At 38.0% G+C, this 17648-nt stretch overlaps 1 protein-coding gene across 2 annotated transcripts in view; it reads left to right on the forward strand.

The window, feature by feature from the left end:
• Positions 1-17648, forward strand: part of ZFAND3 (zinc finger AN1-type containing 3) — a 328897-nt gene that overhangs the window by 282484 nt on the left and 28765 nt on the right. For both annotated transcript variants that reach the window (XM_081293661.1, XM_081293660.1), the window contains one exon: positions 13158-13325. In XM_081293661.1, the coding sequence (XP_081149787.1) occupies positions 13158-13325 (168 nt within the window). The remainder of the gene's footprint in view (positions 1-13157; positions 13326-17648) is intronic.

Consider the following 17648-nt stretch of genomic DNA (forward strand, 5'->3'; position numbering starts at 1 on the left):
TCATTAGCAGTATCCACCCACAGAATTTTAGAAATCCATTCCCAAATAGCAGAATCACAACTCAGAAATTTAAATAAACTACATCTCTATTAGGGCAATGGATGGGGGAGTTAGTTATATTATATGCATTTCCCACATTCATCTGCCCTTTGAAAACTTATTAAAAGTATATGTGTGTGTGTGTGTGTGTGTGTGTGTGTGTGTAAGAAAATTAGATTTTGTCAATTTTTTTTGTTCCTTTAGCAAGAGATAGAGACTATAGCAGACAATCTTTGAGGTTTTTACCTTGAATGTGGGCCAAAGTACATATTTACTTGAAAAGATGTTCTAGCTGCTGCTGCTTTGTTTCTATAAAAAGATAAAAAATTATAGATTGTAACAGAGTGACATGTAAAGTCTGTGACTAGTCATTAAAGTATATTATAGGTCAGTGCTGGCTTTACTGCAGGTACAAAGAAGCCTGAGCTTTGACTTTACTGCTGACTGTCTACTGCAGCCATTTTTCATGTGCTCCTCCAGCAGACTTAAGCAGTGCCACACTTGTGGAAAAGAATCAGTAGGCACTCTAGCCAGTCACCTCTAAATGTGGCTACTCTGGAATACGATTGTGCTTTTTTAAAAAACACAATTTCAGGCTTACAGAAAAGTCACAGAAGTACTGTATAAAATTTTCAGGTATCGCTCACCCAGCTTCTCCAGTGTTAACATTTACCACATTGGCTTTTATCTCTGTGTATTTGTCACATGCCTAACCATTTGAGTAAGTTGCAGACCCAATATTCTTTTATACTAAAAACTTCAGTGTGTAATTCTTAAAAATCAATAAATTATTCTATATGATAATAATTCCCAATATTATCAAAATTGGGAATTTAACATTAATGTGATATATAGTTTATTTTTAGTATGGCTGTTCATAATCTGAACTGCTATTTGATAAATAGCAGTTCTCTCATCAGAGTTGAGTAGAATCAGTTGAATTGAGGTTAAAATGTTTAGGTACTTGTTTCTCGTGTTTCAAATATGGATTAAATACAATTTTCATGATAATAATTTTTATTCAGAATTTCTTGCCTCTGATTTTCCAGCAGCTCATTTTACAAATGGGGTTATTTCTTCTTCCTTTATAAACCTTAAGGCAGCTTTCTTCAGCCATCCTAAACTTTCTAGTACTAACTCTTGGTAGTAGTACTAACTCAACACAGATAGTCCTGAGGAAGGAACACCTGCGGCATTCATTCAGGGTAATAAAAGGCCTTTCCCTGGGCATTCTAGAATATACCTAAATTTAGGTCCATTTAGCTTTATATCAGGGGATTTAAAATGAAGCATAGTATAAGTTACTTAAGAATTTGCTCCGAGAATAATGAGTTAAAAGGCTAGATTTTGGGTAGAAGAAACTATAAGTGATGGGTAGAAAGAGGAGCTGAATTAAGCTGATGCTAAATTAGAAAAAAAAAGTTTTAAAAAACAAATCAGATATTTTAACATCTACACAGTTATGCATTTAAATAGCTGATTTTTTTAAAAAACAGCAAAATACAAACATTCAAACATTTTCCCCTTACATTAAACCTGGAGCACATATCCCAGAGGATGTTAATCTCTTATGGCAAGATTACCATCATTAGAAACTTGTTTTGTTACAGAGATCTTTGTCTTTACCCTCCTCCTCCTTTATTAATATTATTATTTTATTGTTGAGCATAAGCAGAGTATTAAACGTAGCTGATTCTGCCCTTACTCTAGAATCTTGCATTATAAAACAGGCAGAATAATTGGAAGATTAAAAATATCTACTGGGATGGTAGTTAAGCTTCATAGGAGTGAGATTATTTGCATGATTTGACTTTTTGTCTCTGTTTTTAATAGTAATTCATAAAAATTACTTGAATTAGTGTCTCGTTCATCTTTTTTCTCCCCCCCCTTTATTCTTTTTAGATAAACATGAAGATTGTATTTTGTAATGTTATGTACATACCGGGTATCTCATTCATCTTTATCCATTTCCCCACTCTACTCCTATAGTCAGGGTTTCTCTATAAAGGACGCCTATTTTCAGTCTTCCTGGTAAAAAGGACCTGGAGCCAGATCAGATTAACCCCTCCCTGGACAAGTTCATCAGTGCTTTGAAAAATCAGGGTATTGGTGTATAATAGTATTTGAAGACTTCTGGCATATCTCTTCCCTCCAAGCCTCATCAAATATAAGTTAAAAGTAGGAGGAAGCAGCCAGTCACAGGTACTACCCAACTGCTCAAAATAGTTTTGTAATTTGATAAGGCATAATGTGAAAACCTAGGCTTCAGGAAACCACAGAATAGGAAGAAGGCATTCTGTATTTTTATGAAGTTTAACTTCTAAATGAATGTTCTGATAAACTAAATGAAAATAGTATTGCCCATCTTATACACAATTATTTGAAAATAAATCTGAATATATAGATACTTTATGACCTTTTAAATGTTTTCTTTGCTTGAAGAGATGAAAAATAAATCATAACTGATATTCCTTTTCTGATAATATTGGGAAAGATAGTAGAATAAAAGTTTAAGACTAGACTTATCACTGTAAGAGTCTTTGAACACCCATGGTTCTGAATGATTTGTAGCCAAGGAAAGAAAATTAGGAGATTTAGACATGGGTTTCTTAATCTTGATTTTCATTCTGATTTGTCTTACCTTGAATAGTGTTCCCTTATTTTATACTGTTTACTACTGACACTATAATAGTAGTATTTTTTTAAAAAAATCAATGTATTATTCTGTTGTTGAACTCTAAAATACCCAAGCATGTTAGAAAAGATTATCCGTTGAGGGTTAATTGTCAGTTTCATTGAGAACTGGAAAATCTATGGGGAAAAGTAATATTTAATTGGGCAGGCAGGACAGGTGTTGCTAATGGAGAAGCTAAAACAAGGAAATGGTGCTAGGCCAAGTATCAGCTACTAAGAAACACTACTGTATTTACTGCTGGACTGACAGGTTCTGCTGACCAGCCACTTCTTGGAATTTAGCTTCTGGTGATGTCCTTTCAGTAAATAGTGCAGCAGAAGTGGCACTTTACAAACAGGGATGGTGACTACAATTTTTCAGATGAACCCAGGAGTGATTTATAAGCTCCTAACTGGTATATGAACTGGTATATGAGCCGTAGGAGGCTCTCAGGATGGTTAGGAAGAGGAAGCTTTGTCTTCTGCCTGTTGGACCCATTTAAAACTGTGAATACATGTTTTGCTTTTTCTGCTTATTAGAAGAAAATTTCAAATGGAGATATCTGGCTTTTCTTATGCTGTTGTGTGGTGATGGTGGTGGTGGGGGTATGTACTTTGTTGCATCATCCTGTGAAAATCAGTAAAGAAATTGTAGATGGATTCTTTTTCCATAGTATGAGAACATTGAAATCCAAGATTAAACTCAATATATGGCAGACGGCACAAAGTTAGCACATCAGAAATTAATAACCGATGCGATTCTGCAATCTGTATTTGGGGTAAAAATGGGAGTTCATAACCCACTTGATTTTAATGTATGAAATATGATATGTCAAGAGCTTTGTAATGTTGTGAACAACCAATTAAAAAAAGAAAAGAATAAAACTGATTTTATGTAAATTAAAAACTACAATCTATAGGGCTCCTCCTTAGAGTTAGCAGGAGTGAGAAGAAAGTGATATGATAAGTGTCATATAAATTGTATTCTAAAAACGGGGGACAAGTGGAGTTATTCAACCGAGATGTATCCCAGCGAAACTGGTGATCATATCTAAAAGTATGTATGAAGTATGGGCACAGAGTAATGCTTTGTATTAGCATTCATTATTGTAATGATTACAGCTTAAGGAATCTCTTTTATCATATCCACCTGCTTAAAACTGAGTTTGGACAAAATATTACATGTGGTATGATTCCACTTATAGTACTATATATATGTCCATATATATGACGTTATTGAAATGACAAAATTATAGAAATAGAGGAAAGATCACTGGTTGACAGGATTGCCAGGGACCAAGAAAGAAGGAGGGAAGTGGTGGTTATGGCTGTAAAAGGTCAATTTGAAGGAGCCTTCTCATGTTGGAAATGTTGCATATCTTGACACATCTAAATCAGTTTCCTGGTTGTGATATATTGTACTAGAGTTCTGTGAGATGTTACCATTGGAAAACTGGGTGAAGGAAGGGTGCATCAGATCGTTATTGTTTCTTATAATTACATATGAACCTCAAAATAAATCATTTAATAATAAAAAGAAAATGAGTTGGGAAGACTCCTTGTAGAGAGAAATTGGCAATGAAAGCCATGTGTGTGTCTGAATAGACAGACCAATATGGGAGGAAAATTGAGCCATTTTACAAATTGACATTTTACAAGCTGTCTATGACCCCTAGCGGGGGAAAATTGAACCAGCTGAGGTCAGAGAGGGGAAAGATAATTAGCACCTTTATTTCCATGAAAACCCATCAAACTGGTGTTCTCCAAGTGCCTATGCTCCACAGACTATGAAATGCTCTATTTACTTGATGATTTTTTTTTTGATAAAGAGAAGAAAGTGAATGAGTAAATACTTACATACAGATGGTAGGCCTAATAGAAAAAAAATCATGGGGATGACAAATGTGAGCTAAATGTCATCTGTTGACTTATATAATAAGTCTTGGGCTGAGGTTGTAGCTCAGTGGTAGAACACTTGCCTAGCATGTATGAGGCACTGGGTTCGATTCCCAGCACCACATATAAATAAATAAGGGTCCATCAACAACTAAAATAAATAAATAAATAAATAAATAAATAAATAAATAAATAAGTGTGTGTGTGTATTTTATTTATATATATTAGGTCTTAAGTTCAGAGGGTACATTTTTTTGACCTGTCCCTCTTCTTCTCTTCTACTTCTTAATTACCCCTCCTCCCTAGATTTTAGCATTTTCATTTTTTATGTTTATAGCATTCCTTTTGTACGTTGACATTGCACATACTGTGCTGTGGGTATATTTGTGTTCTGGATTGGTCTCTTTGAGGGGAGAGATCACTGCCTCACTCAGTTTTTTTTGTTGTTGTTTGGTGTGTGTGTGTGTGTGTGTGTGTGTGTGTGTGTGTGTTTGTTTCAGGGGATGGAACCCAGGGCCTCAGGTGTGTTAGGCAAGTGTTACCACTGAGCTATATCTTCAACACTGCCTCATTCAGTTTTGACTTGCCAGTTCAAAAACTCAGTGCCTGACACATAGTAGGCACACAAGAAATAGTTAATGAAATGTTCTATGGCCCTGGATGTAGTGGTCATTAATCTAGAGGCCTGTAAAAATGAAACAGAGCAAATAAACTTGGAATATTATTGTATTGAATGAGATTTTGATTCTTTTTGCAAATGTGGGCTTTTCTGATGTGTTTTTTAATCTGATGAAATTTCCCCTTAGATTTGAAACAAAGAAGAATTCGAAAGAGTTGAGCAGTTTATCAATGAAAAGATGTCTTTTAGCAACTACTAACAACAGTATACAATCAGCCAGAGGAGAAGGGTTATCAGAAAAAGTCCAGGAGGCCATTGGAAAGAAAATAATTAGAGGAGTTACTTGCATGACCCTTTAAAATCAGTTTAGTTACAGAGAATGCCATCAGACTAAAAGAAAGAACTCATGAGTTAAAATAATAGAAGTTAGCTCATCTCCTAATATTTGCCTAAGTGTATCCACAGATCAAGTCACAGAAAAACCTGTCCTGATGTCCCATATGTGTCAGATATGCAGTGGAGGCAGTTGGAGGAAGAGTATTCTTTCCCTCCCTACTAAGATATTGTAGGAACTGGATTGATTACACAGTACCTGCCCTTCTTCACCTGCGTGTAGTTGTGGCATGTGGGCTTATTGGGAACCCACTGAAAGTTTTACAGTTCTGATGTATGATTAAAGATCTCTTTTCTTTAAAGTTGAACAATATTATTAATAAACATATTGAATACAGGATTTGGTACATCCCACAGGATAACTAACCAAGACTATTTAAAGAAAAAAAAAGCCCACATTTTTTTAATTGGATGGGTAGGTGGGTGGATGGATGGATGGAGACATACTGTTCCAGACTAAAAGAGACCTGTAAAGACATAAGAGCCAAGTATAACAATGAAACTTGATAGCATATAGCTTTGAAAACAGTGGGATAATTTGAATATGGACTGAATATTAGTTTGATTATTAGATGACGTTGGAGCATTACTCTTAATTTTCTTAAGTGTGATATTTTAGTCTTTTAGGGAAATGATCCTGTTAAATTACATGTGTATGTATTCCAGAATGAAATATTTTGGTGTTTGCAACTATTTTCAGATGGTTCACAAGGGAAAAATATGTAACTATGGCGGGGAGAATGTAAGGAATGTGGCAAAACATTAATAATTATTGAATGTGGATGGAGTGTACATAGGTGTTTATTATTCTGTATGTTTGAAATTTTTCAAAATAAAAAAAAATGGGCCTTGGCCCAGACCTGTAATTCCACTGCTTGGGAGGCTGAGGCAGGAGGATCACAAGTTTAAGGTCAGCCTAGGCAACTTAGGGTGGACCCTGTCTCAAAATAAAAAGGGCTGGGGATGTAGCTCAGTGGTAGAACCCATGCGTTCAATTCCCAGTACCAAAAACAAAACAAAGAAAGTTGATTAAAGATTGAAGGATTGGGAGGATGCTAAGGCTTGCAACAAGGCAAGGACTCCTCTCTGATGCTCCTATTCAGGTTTTCCTACTTGAACCTTTAATGAATTCCTGTATAACAGGAACCAGAAGGGAAGATGGGCTGTGAGGAAGTGAGAAATCTAATCCCATCCTTTAAAATATGCCTTTGGGGCACATGGGGTACTTGTGTCCTGAAGGGCATAAATTATCATGACCCGACTTCTGTGTGTTCTGCTGCTCTTCAAGCTGACTTCCACTCAGAAAAGGCTCTGTTAGAAGGAGCTTCTGCATTGCTGTCATGAAGATCTAAATCAGATGATACTAGTTACCCCAAAGATTATTTCTGGTGCCTTGAGTTTTTTGAGCCTACAGAGAAAGGCAGAGAGCCCACAAATTCAGGTGTACTCTCAATAGAACTACTGACTAGGCCTCCATCTTCCCGCCTTGTATTCCCATTAGGGAGAAGAGTCAAAGGTCTGCTTTCAGTCTCCAAGGCAGAGATTATGGGGGAAGAATTGAGCGTGCCCTCATCTCTCTAATAAGAATGGTGAGAACCATCAAAAATAATTTGGAGGTTGGGGAATGAGGTTGGATGAGAAGAAAAGAATTGTACTGCCCAGCAGGTTGTGAACAACTAACAAATGGTTATGATCTAGGACTTAGCACCCTACATATATTTCAAGTTAGATCCATCTCCATTCAAATGAAGATGGCATTCTATACAAAATTTTAATATTTTACTTCTAAAACCTCATTCTCTATCCATGTAATGCTTTTCTTAACAGACTTGTTATTCCACAATTATTCTAGGACTATTGGGAAGGTAATTTCCTTGCAATCCCAGTCAAGGAAAGTGGGAAAAATTATTTTAATGGATAATGAGGGATTTTTCTGTCTTTGAAGTCTTTTGTGGCAGACAAAGAGTAAAATTGCCAGGAGAGACTGAATCTAATCCCTGCATACACTCTGAAAGCAAAGCATGAGGAGAAATGCAAAGAAAAACTCAGTATACGACAGACTTTTTCGTCTCTTTCACCAGTTTTTCTAGTGAGAGGGTGATGCTTTTTATGGACAGAGGTTGTAGGAGCTTAAGCTCCTTTTAAATGGTCAAAGGGAGAGACTGGATTGATGTGTGAAGGTTCATTAATTATTGCTCTTACTGATGTTTGCACAGGCTGTTGGGATCACAAATGTCAAATCTGTCAAGATTCTGTGATAGGTTCTAAAAAAACTGATTGAGTACCTCAAAAGCTGTCATATAGCCTGAGATTAAACAGATTCATCTTTCGTGAAATTAAGAAAAGGTGTGAGTGAAGGAAATAGAAGAAGCCTTTCTTCTTTTTGTTGCCTCTTTGCTTCTCCCACTCTCCTGTTTTATATTGAGTATTGACTTGTACAGAGGTCTAGGATCCTCCTTGAGATGTCAGCAGGCTACAGCCATGGTTAGTGGCCCAGGGTGTATGCACGCTGCCAGATACACAGTGACAGGAGATTAGGAGAGATTGGGATTCAACTTTTGACAGGCTTGACACAATTTATTTGGAAATTTTCGGGAGAGAACATGAGTAATAAAGACAAGAACAGTGACAGTAAGGAACAAATGTGAATTTCTGTCAGAGACAAAACAGAATTTTAAAAGAAGTAGCTGTGTTTGTTGTCTTCAGTCAAGCTTTCCAGTTAAAATGTGTTCCTAAATTGAAAGTCTTAACACTGCTTTCTATAATTGACTAGGAAAGCACAATTAGAAGAATTTCTCTCATCAAAAGTTCATATATTTAAAAAATGATTGTTCTCGATTCTTTCACCAATTAAGCAGAGATTATCTTAGGATCAAAGAAGCTGATAGGTAAACTACTTTTTCTTAAGATTTGCCTACCTAGTTTTATCACACGATCTCGATCAACTAGAAGATCTGATATGGTATCTTTGGCATTTCATTAAACATTGGCAAGAAAAAAAGGCAGGGGGTGCGGGGTTGGTGAATACCAAGGGCTATGAGCCTGGCATGGGAATGAGGCAGCTCTGCATGGGTATTCCCAGACTAGATTATGTTCTCAAGCAAGCATAGGGGTGGCGGGGGGTGGGAGGATGCTTTGTTGGCTTTTTATGAAGGACCTTAATTAGAAGTCACTCTTAACTCTGGGGTGGAAACAGTTTCTAGCTTACCACTACAGATCCTCCTGCTGCTAATGAGCATGCTCCTTGCAAGGACTCGCTTCTTCTGACAGTTAAAGCTGTATGTAAGAGTTATTTCTGTTCACCTTTCTCTCCACATTTAACCCTTACTGGCCAAGTTCAAAGTATGCAAGTAGGCTAATTAGGTGTTCTCTGTCATTGTTCAGGAAACTGAAAATGCTTCAAGGTAATAGGAATAATATTTGTGAGCAAAAAGTAAGTAATCAAGGTGTAATTTATTCCGATATGGATAGTAGATGGTTCCTTTAATGTTAACCATGTTTAGATCTATTCTGATAGTCTAATTTATATAAAATTTATAATTGAATAGTTGAATTTTGTAGCTCATTATTATATAATTAGAATTCCTGCCCTGGATATCTGTTTCTTCTATTTAGGCAGTTCATCCCATTGCACAAGGTTTCATTAAGTAATTAGCCAAGGATATGCAAGTTTCTTCTGCAGATAAGATGATGATGATTCTGTAGACTACTATTTATTTCATTGGCTTCTATTAAAACATTAAGTTGATTTGTGATAAAATGTAAAAGAATGGGTTGCTTCACCAAAAAGTTATGTATAATGCAGTCACCATCCCAGATGGCTGCATTTTGAGAGTAGTAAACAGTTTGAGGAACTTCATTCCCCTCCATCTTGTGTTTAGGGAGCACTAGAGGTCAGAAGGATTTCTTCCTGTCTAATAGACCTGTCAACTGTGAGGGAAGGATAAGTGGGCATATTCCAGAGCTTAAGAGTTGAAGATCTCCTAACATCTGGAAAGAGTTTCCTGATTCTTACACAAAAACAAAAACACGTTGTGTTAGACATTTTGTCTGTCTTGGTCTAGAATTGTTGAGGACTGCTTCTCACAGCTCAGACATTGTTTACATGCCTTTGATTGTAGACTTAAACATATGCCAAGAAACTGACTCAGAGGACCAACTAGGGCTCAATAAGGACCAACTAGGGCTCAATAGTGTTCCTTTAGGACAGCCAGTACAGTGCAACCAGAAACTGTAGGCAGCATCAGAAACCTCCCTTAGGACCCATTATTTCAGGAATTTCCCATGTGTATTGCCTACCAGAACAGTAATTCAGTACTCTTTATATTAATATGGGATGGATAAAGGAAAATTCTGGCAAAAAATCATGTGGATGTATCCCTTAGCATTGTTGTTGATAATTTGTTGGATCAGATAAAGTAGGAACTTAAGACTGGACAGGCCTCTTAACTCTTGGGGATTCCATCAAAGCAGAGTGTTCAGTGGTGATTATGATTACATAAATATGAATTCTGTGTCCCAGTCATAGGAATCAAACAGTAATTTTTTTCACATATCCTTATTTAAAAAATCATTAGCTTTGGATAACATTGCCAGCAGTGTAGGGTTTTATTCCTTTTCTTTAATTCCTCACCCCTGCTTTATTATCACCTGAAATTAAGTCATCATCTTTTTGGTGCAGAGATTTCCTTTAGAAATGGGAATGGGTGCTCTGCAGGTAGTCAGCACATTTGACAGTTTGGGCTAGACTCTTGGAAAGAACTTGGAATGTGAACTTCGCATTTCTGAACACACACTCATTTCTATCAGAAGGATGAATGAAAGTCTCAAGGTCTGAGTAGTTCTCTTATGTTATAAGCATGCTGGCATCATGCTACAGCCCTCCAGATTTTAATAATATTATAATGAAAAGGTTTCAACGGCCTTTTCCTTGTGTGTACCCTCACCCAGGTTGGAGGATAATTTCTTACAAGGATGCTACAAATTTAGGTCTGTCTTAGAATTGACCTTTTTGTTGTTTGGAGGGTTTTTTACTCTAGAATATTTCATCTTGTTACCCCCTCCCCCAAATAAGTATATCTAAATAAGGCTATTAATACAAATAGTGCCATTTCTGGCTTGTGAAGAAGTACCCCCAGGAGAACAATGTGGCACATACAAGGTTCCTTTTGTCTGGCTGCTTTGTAATGATTTACATTTAGATTGTTGTTTGTTGCTCTTGTAGAAGCATGGGAGGGGCCTGGCATGTCTGACTGCCTCAGTCAGGACACTGACTGGGTCTGGACAGCTTCGCTCAGCAGAGCTGGGAAATAGGCTGAACTTGCTTTCAATTGTTTTCATCAAATGCCTTATTTAGTTGGTTTGTATTGGGGGAAAATGTCATGTAGGTCTGGAAGAATTAAATGAGATGAAAAATGAAGTTTGCAGTTGCTTAGAATGGTGCAGGGCCTTTGTATTCAAGTCACCAGGTGGTAGAGCTGGGGCTGTGAGCACACTGTACCCTATTCCTGTCAGAGCCAGCAGATGATCTTGGGTGAAGTGCAACATCCTTCTCACACAGAAGGAGGCTGGGGAAAGGCATACTGATGGCCTTCACTGAAATACATCCAACATGCTGCAACTCCTCACTTGAACCACTTTAAATAGAAGATCAGAACTGCCTAGGAGAAGATTCAATCATTCAAGAAATGCTTGTTGAGTTGTAGGAAGGAGGGCACACAGCAAAGTAGGTGAAATTTCTTGTTTTTTCCAAGAGTTTCCATTCTCCTAGGAGATCATGTTAAAGGATAAGTGCTGTGGGGGAACATAAGTCAGGAAAAGTGAGGAGATTAAGTGCTAGGGAAGGGGAACAGGATAATCAAGATGGGATGATCCAGGAGGAAATCTTTATTGAAAATGTGACTTTGAAGCAAAAGCTTAAAGGAGATGAGATCCTCTATACACCTGAGTGAAGCATGTTCTCCACAGAGGGAACAAAAGGTGTAAAGATCCAGAGATAGGTAATAGTCAGAAGGCGAATGTAGATGGAACAAAGGGGAAAAGCAGCAAGAGATGAGGTGAGAGAGATGGACAGGTAAATCATGCAGGGTCTTTTGAGAATCATGGCAAGTATTTGTTGGACTTGGACTCTGAGGAGGGGAGCTATTAGAGGGTTTTGAGCAGGGAAGAGTTGTGATTCTAAACTAAGATCACTTGGCTGCTATGTGGGAAGTAGACTTTGGGAGCTTAAAGGGATGAGCAGGGAGATCAGTTAAGACACTGTTGTTTTAGGCTGGACAAGCTAATGATGACTTAGACCTTGGTAGGGTGATGGAGAGGTAAGAAGTAGTGGGATATGGATTATTTTGAAGAAAACCATTTAGGAGAATCCCTTCCAAACCACTTTGGATCCTTGGCAAGAGATGCATCCTCAGTATGCACCAGCAAGTATTGTAGGAATACAGAGCCCCAAGTGCTGCCCCCCGCCCTTTTGAAATCAAGAGTTATTTACAGCTTGCCTGTGACATGAACTTTGTTGTATTTTAGTTACTTTTTTGAGATTGCATAAGATACAAATTGTCATACACTATACCTCTCTCACCTTTCATTTTGGCACAGGCCCTAAGGTTATGGTGCCAAGTGCTGCCTTCTGTAACCACCCACAGTGGAAGCCATGGGATAGCTTGTTTGTGAATAGGTACTTTTTTACTCTGAATATTAATTGGACTTATTTTTAGTATTAGAGCCAGATTCTTACATGTTTAGGGATAGAAATGTGAAGAAACTTTACTAGAAAAGATTAAATCTCCCATTAAGCACTGACTTTCAGTATGGAATTATGCTAAGTATAGGGATATAAAGATACATTAGAACCCAAGACCCACTGGCACACCCTGTAATACCAGCTACTCGGAAGGCTGAGGCGAAGGACTGCAGATTAAACGCCAGCCTCCACAGTTTAGCAAGGCTTTTCTCTAAATAAAATATAAAATAAGGCTGGGGGTGTTGCTCAGTGGTTAAGTGTCCCTGGGTTCAATCCCAATACCAAATAAATAAATTAATTAAATTTTTAAAAAATGGTTGGGTGGGGGATGTAACTCAATAATAGAATGCTTTTGGGTCCAATTCCCAGTACTACCACCACCAAATAAATACCCAAGAAGAGGTAAACCACTTATACAAGTAATAACCATGTGGGCTCCAATTGAAGAGGGTACAAAGAGAGGATCCCATTTCTAGCTAGAATAGTCTTATCATGAAAACTTAGCTATTTTGAACAATAGCAGCAACATAGAACTGATTTTTGTTGAGCCACCCCTACCACCCTCTCCAACTCAAGCCTGGTTTGTTAGAAGACAGCCCCAAAGGTACATGCTTGTCTTGGTTTGTACAGTATAAACCAGGCAAGTAAAACTGGCTCTCTTGTTCACACAGGTCCAGTTCCTTCCTGGACAGGGGTAGAAGTCTCATCTAAAGAGTGCTTGGCAGTACAGTAATCAGTTGTGCTTGCCAGGACAAGCACTAATCCTGATCCCCAAATATGTGTTGTTTTGGTCAGATTCACAGTCTGAGAATGAGGCTTCACCAGTGAAACGGCCACGACTACTGGACAGTACTGAACGGTCTGAGGAAACCAGCCGATCTAAACAGAAGAGCCGACGCCGGTGCTTCCAGTGCCAAACCAAACTGGAGCTGGTACAGCAAGAATTGGGATCGTGTCGCTGTGGTAAGATCTCCCCCAGTGGCATGATAGAGACCAGTTACCCTAAGAGGCTGAAGTACCTCTCTGCAAGCTGAAGGGGTAGAGCTTGAGAAATCAGTGCAGGGCTCTGGCTTCTAAATGTCCTTCATTTCATCTCATGCATACAAAGAAGACAAAAGCATCTCCAACTATTCTTAGACATATTGAGTTACATTTTTACTGCTCAGTGCTTTCAGCTTCTCCTCACCACTTAACACTGGTTCCTTCCCATTCGTGACTTTAGAAATTAACCTAACGAGCAGAAGTCTGGGATTTGTACCATATAATTTGAATGAGTGTGTTACTATTTTTGATAAATGGAAAAATCTCTTTCCATATTCCTTTTTAAAATGTTTTTATTAGTACATTATAGTTACACATAATATTGGGGCTCATTTTGACATAATCATACATGCATGGAATATAATTTGCTCCACTTCAGTCCCAAGTACTTCCTCTTTCCCTCCAATATTCCTTTTATATCAAGATTTGATTAGAAAAAAAATTTTTTTTGAACCTTAGTTCATTCAGCAAATTAACACCTTGAAGTAGCCCGAAATTAATTCTCCAGTGTAATACCATCTCTTAGGATTGCTGTACAGGGATGCATTTTTTGAAACTTTGTATTTACTCACAGTGGAACAAAACTTAGACCAATTTTTCATCTTCTCTTAATCACATACATCATGTGACATGAGGTTAAAATTGTGTAGCTGAATTATTCTAGGCTAGCTTGTCCCTGTTTATACTATACTTTTAAGATCAGATTTCCTGATCTTAAAAGTATAGTATTATCATACGTATATATAGTATTGATATTGGCCTATAGAACAGACCTATCATCAGGCAGACTTCCAGCCTTGTTGTAGCTTCTGAGAATATATTTCATCCCAAGAAGTTAACTTTGGAATTCCCCCCTTCACCTCTGGAATAGCCATAGATAGCCTACAAGGATCATTGCTGGTAGTGAGGACTAGGTCGTAGTTCACTCAGCAATTATAACGTGGTATCACCTGGAAGTTCTCTATCTTCTGAAGATAGTCTTTTCTATTCCTATTTCTCAATTATCTGCCCTTTTGGAAATGCACGGGCAGGAAGTGTATTAGCTTCTCATGAAAATTGCTTGTACACCTACTCTGTTTGTTACATACTCTGTTAAGTATATAATCAGTTGCAGGAGCAGGAAACAATTATGAAAGGTCTAGAGAAGTTTTTTTTTTAAAGGATATTCAGTGTGTTATTAAAAGTTTATTAAATAGTATAAAGAAGAGGGTTAAGATGGGGATGGAGCTGAGATTGTAGCTTAGCGGTAGAACGCTTGCCTAGCACATGTGTCGGGGGCCCTTGGGTTTGTTCCTCAGCACCACATAAAAATAAATGAATGGAATAAAGGTATTGTGTCCAGCTACAGCTAAAAAATAAATATTAAAAAAAAAAAGATAGGTGGTGGGGGCAGAGTCTGTTGCAGAGTTTCTAGGCTTCATTGTGTTTATGAATTTGGTATGGTCCAGGTGAGACCAGAATCTTATTCATGGCTATGTGTGGGTCAGCTCTTCCAGGTAATATTAAATTCATAGATCAGGGATACTGTGGTTAGCCAAAGAAGCTTTGGGGTCTGATGGCTAATCAACTTTGTCCCATGCTGAACAGTCTGTCTAATTCTTTAAGGTTTGCAGATTTTTGTTTCTGTGTTCATGTGAACCATTGGAAAGTTTCTGCAATTCACTATTAGCAATATGGTGAAGCCTACCTGGCCATTTTGCCTGTTACCTTTATAACATAGGCCTTTGGTTGTTCTTCAGTTAGAATTGTGGATTTCTCCTGAACCTTATGTTCTCTCCTTCCTCCTCCACCAAATGCTCTTTCTTCCCCCCCCCCCTTTTTTTTTCCGGTAGGGTGTGGGATGGGTAGGCAGTGCTGGAGATTAAACCCAGAGCCTTGCACATGCTAGGAAGCACTCTACTACTCACTGGTCTACATCCCTAAACCCTTTTTTAAAAATTTTTATTTTTGAGACAGGGTCTTTCTAAGTTGCCCTGGCTGGTTTTGAATTTGTAGTCCTCCAGCCTCAACCTCCTAAGTAACAGGGATTATAGGAATGCTCTTGTTTCCTTCTTGAAAGTAACTGAATTTGCCATAGCAGATCAAGCAATTAGTCACTCAGACACATTGTCTTGTCTTCTGTGTGCTAATGCTCCCTCTTGTCAGGCAGCTGGTAGAATTGGTAGAATTCACAATTTAGTGATGAGATTCAGGGATAGATTCAAGTCTCCCAGTTTCCCCTTCAGTTTTGATGAAACTACCTAATTTCCTAAGGTCTTATTAATACCTAGCTGAAGAAAATCCAGAAACAGGTGTTAGGTGTTTCATGCCCCCAGTGAAGCCAACCTATCTATTACGCTTTTCACCCTTCTGGGCAGGAGATTGAGTCTCTAGTGCCTACTGGGTTTTGCCCTGGGCTTCCAATCTTTTGTTGTTGTTGTTGTTGTTGTTATCTAATTTTATAGTCCCTTATCTTTGCCCAATTCTGAGATCTTCCTTATGGGGTAGATTTGACTTTTTCGTTGGGTTAATAAAACCAGAGCTTTCTACAGTCCCTTCAGATAGACCCTTTCTAGAGGAAGCTGAAAGTTGAGTTTGGTCTACCAAGAACCATATACTATGTACCCAGAAAAATGACTGAGTCAGCTGCCATATGTTAAATGATGAAGGACAAAGATGGGAACATACACAACTGTCTTTGACAAATAGCTTTTGTGTTCCTCTTGTCTGCCTGCTTGGATCTCTCTAGGAAAGGGTGAGTTGTGTGGTTATTTCCTTGAGGATGCATGGAGTGTTGGAGAAATGTTTAACTGCCCTGAAAGGTTTTGGAGAGGGGAAAAACACAGTAATTTACTACTGAAATTGAAGACTCAGAAAGGTAGTTTGAACTCAAACAGAACACTTCTTCACTGCAGAAAATCTTTTTTTATATGTATTCGCAATCTTTTCTTCCATTCCCTTTCCACTCTGTACAGGTTATTAACTGCTGACAAGAAATTCACATCTCATAAATAATGCTTAAGAGCCATTGCTATATAAATTGAATGTGTTATGAATTGTGATGGGCCTTTTTGTAGCATTCCATGCCTAGAGCAGGAAGAACAGAGGATGTCATTTTCATTAATTTCTAATGAGGTGCCAATTAAAGGCAGGGAAGATGCTCCAAAGGGAAGAGTGGCCAAGCTCCCCTGAATCCTCCGCCCTGTGGCTGTCATCCAAACACTGCCAGTGAAACCTTCTCTAAAAATTCCATTAAATTACAGTCTCATCGAGAGCACACACAGACACATTCAGCTTGCCTTTGATCTTCAAAAGAGCAATTTGTAAGGCGAGTGCTGAGCCTTCTCACATAGGGAATGGCTATAGGTGATAGGAATTTTTAATTGCCAAGGCACTCCATGGGCTTTCAATAAGAAGGTGAATTCTGAAGATGAATTCTCCTCTGCTTCACTGTGACTAGATAACCTTTAAATCAACAACACCAAAGTAACACCCTTTTCCTGTGAAATCTTTCAGGGTGCCAATTAGAAAAGGCATGTGGCGAGGCTGGGATGATAGTCTGCATCCTAGAGCATCTTCATTGGTTTAACTTCTCAAGACAGAAAACAGTTGCATCAAATGGATTTACTTGTTTCATTTTCTACTCAGTAGGCAAATTGATCAGCTCATTCTTCGTTGCAAGAGTCTTGTCTCCTGAAATGCCACATACAGGATGTTATTCTGAAACCTGGCCATCTTTATCAGATCTGGGCCACATCACAGCCACGTGAATGCTGTCTTCTCTAAGCAGATCTTGTGTGATACACAGCATGGCTTTTAATCTCTGTGCATTGCTTCTCAGAAGCACACTGTTAATTTTTAAATACCAGTCTAAGAGCTTGCATAAGTTTTTACATATTTTCAACTGGTAGTGACTTAACAAACTGTAAGTGGATATGTTTTCCTTTGAGGCATAGTGCTTTTACTAACCTCATGAGTAAGCTGACTTTATTGTTTGCAAAGTAAGTTTTTTTAACTGATTTTTTTATGACAGTGGAATGCATTACAATTCATATTACACATATAGAGCACATTTTTCATATCTCTGGTTGTATATAAAGTACATTTACACCAATTTGTGTCTTTATACATGTACTTCAGATAATGATGTTCATCACATTCCACCATCATTTCTAACCCCACACCCCCTCCCTTACCCTCCCACCCCTCTTCCCTATCTAGAGTTCGTCTATTCCTCCCATGCTCCCTCTCCCTATCCCACTATGA

Source organism: Spermophilus citellus (assembly GCF_964194105.1).
Source record: "Spermophilus citellus genome assembly, chromosome: 5".
NCBI classification, from domain to species: domain Eukaryota; kingdom Metazoa; phylum Chordata; class Mammalia; order Rodentia; family Sciuridae; genus Spermophilus; species Spermophilus citellus.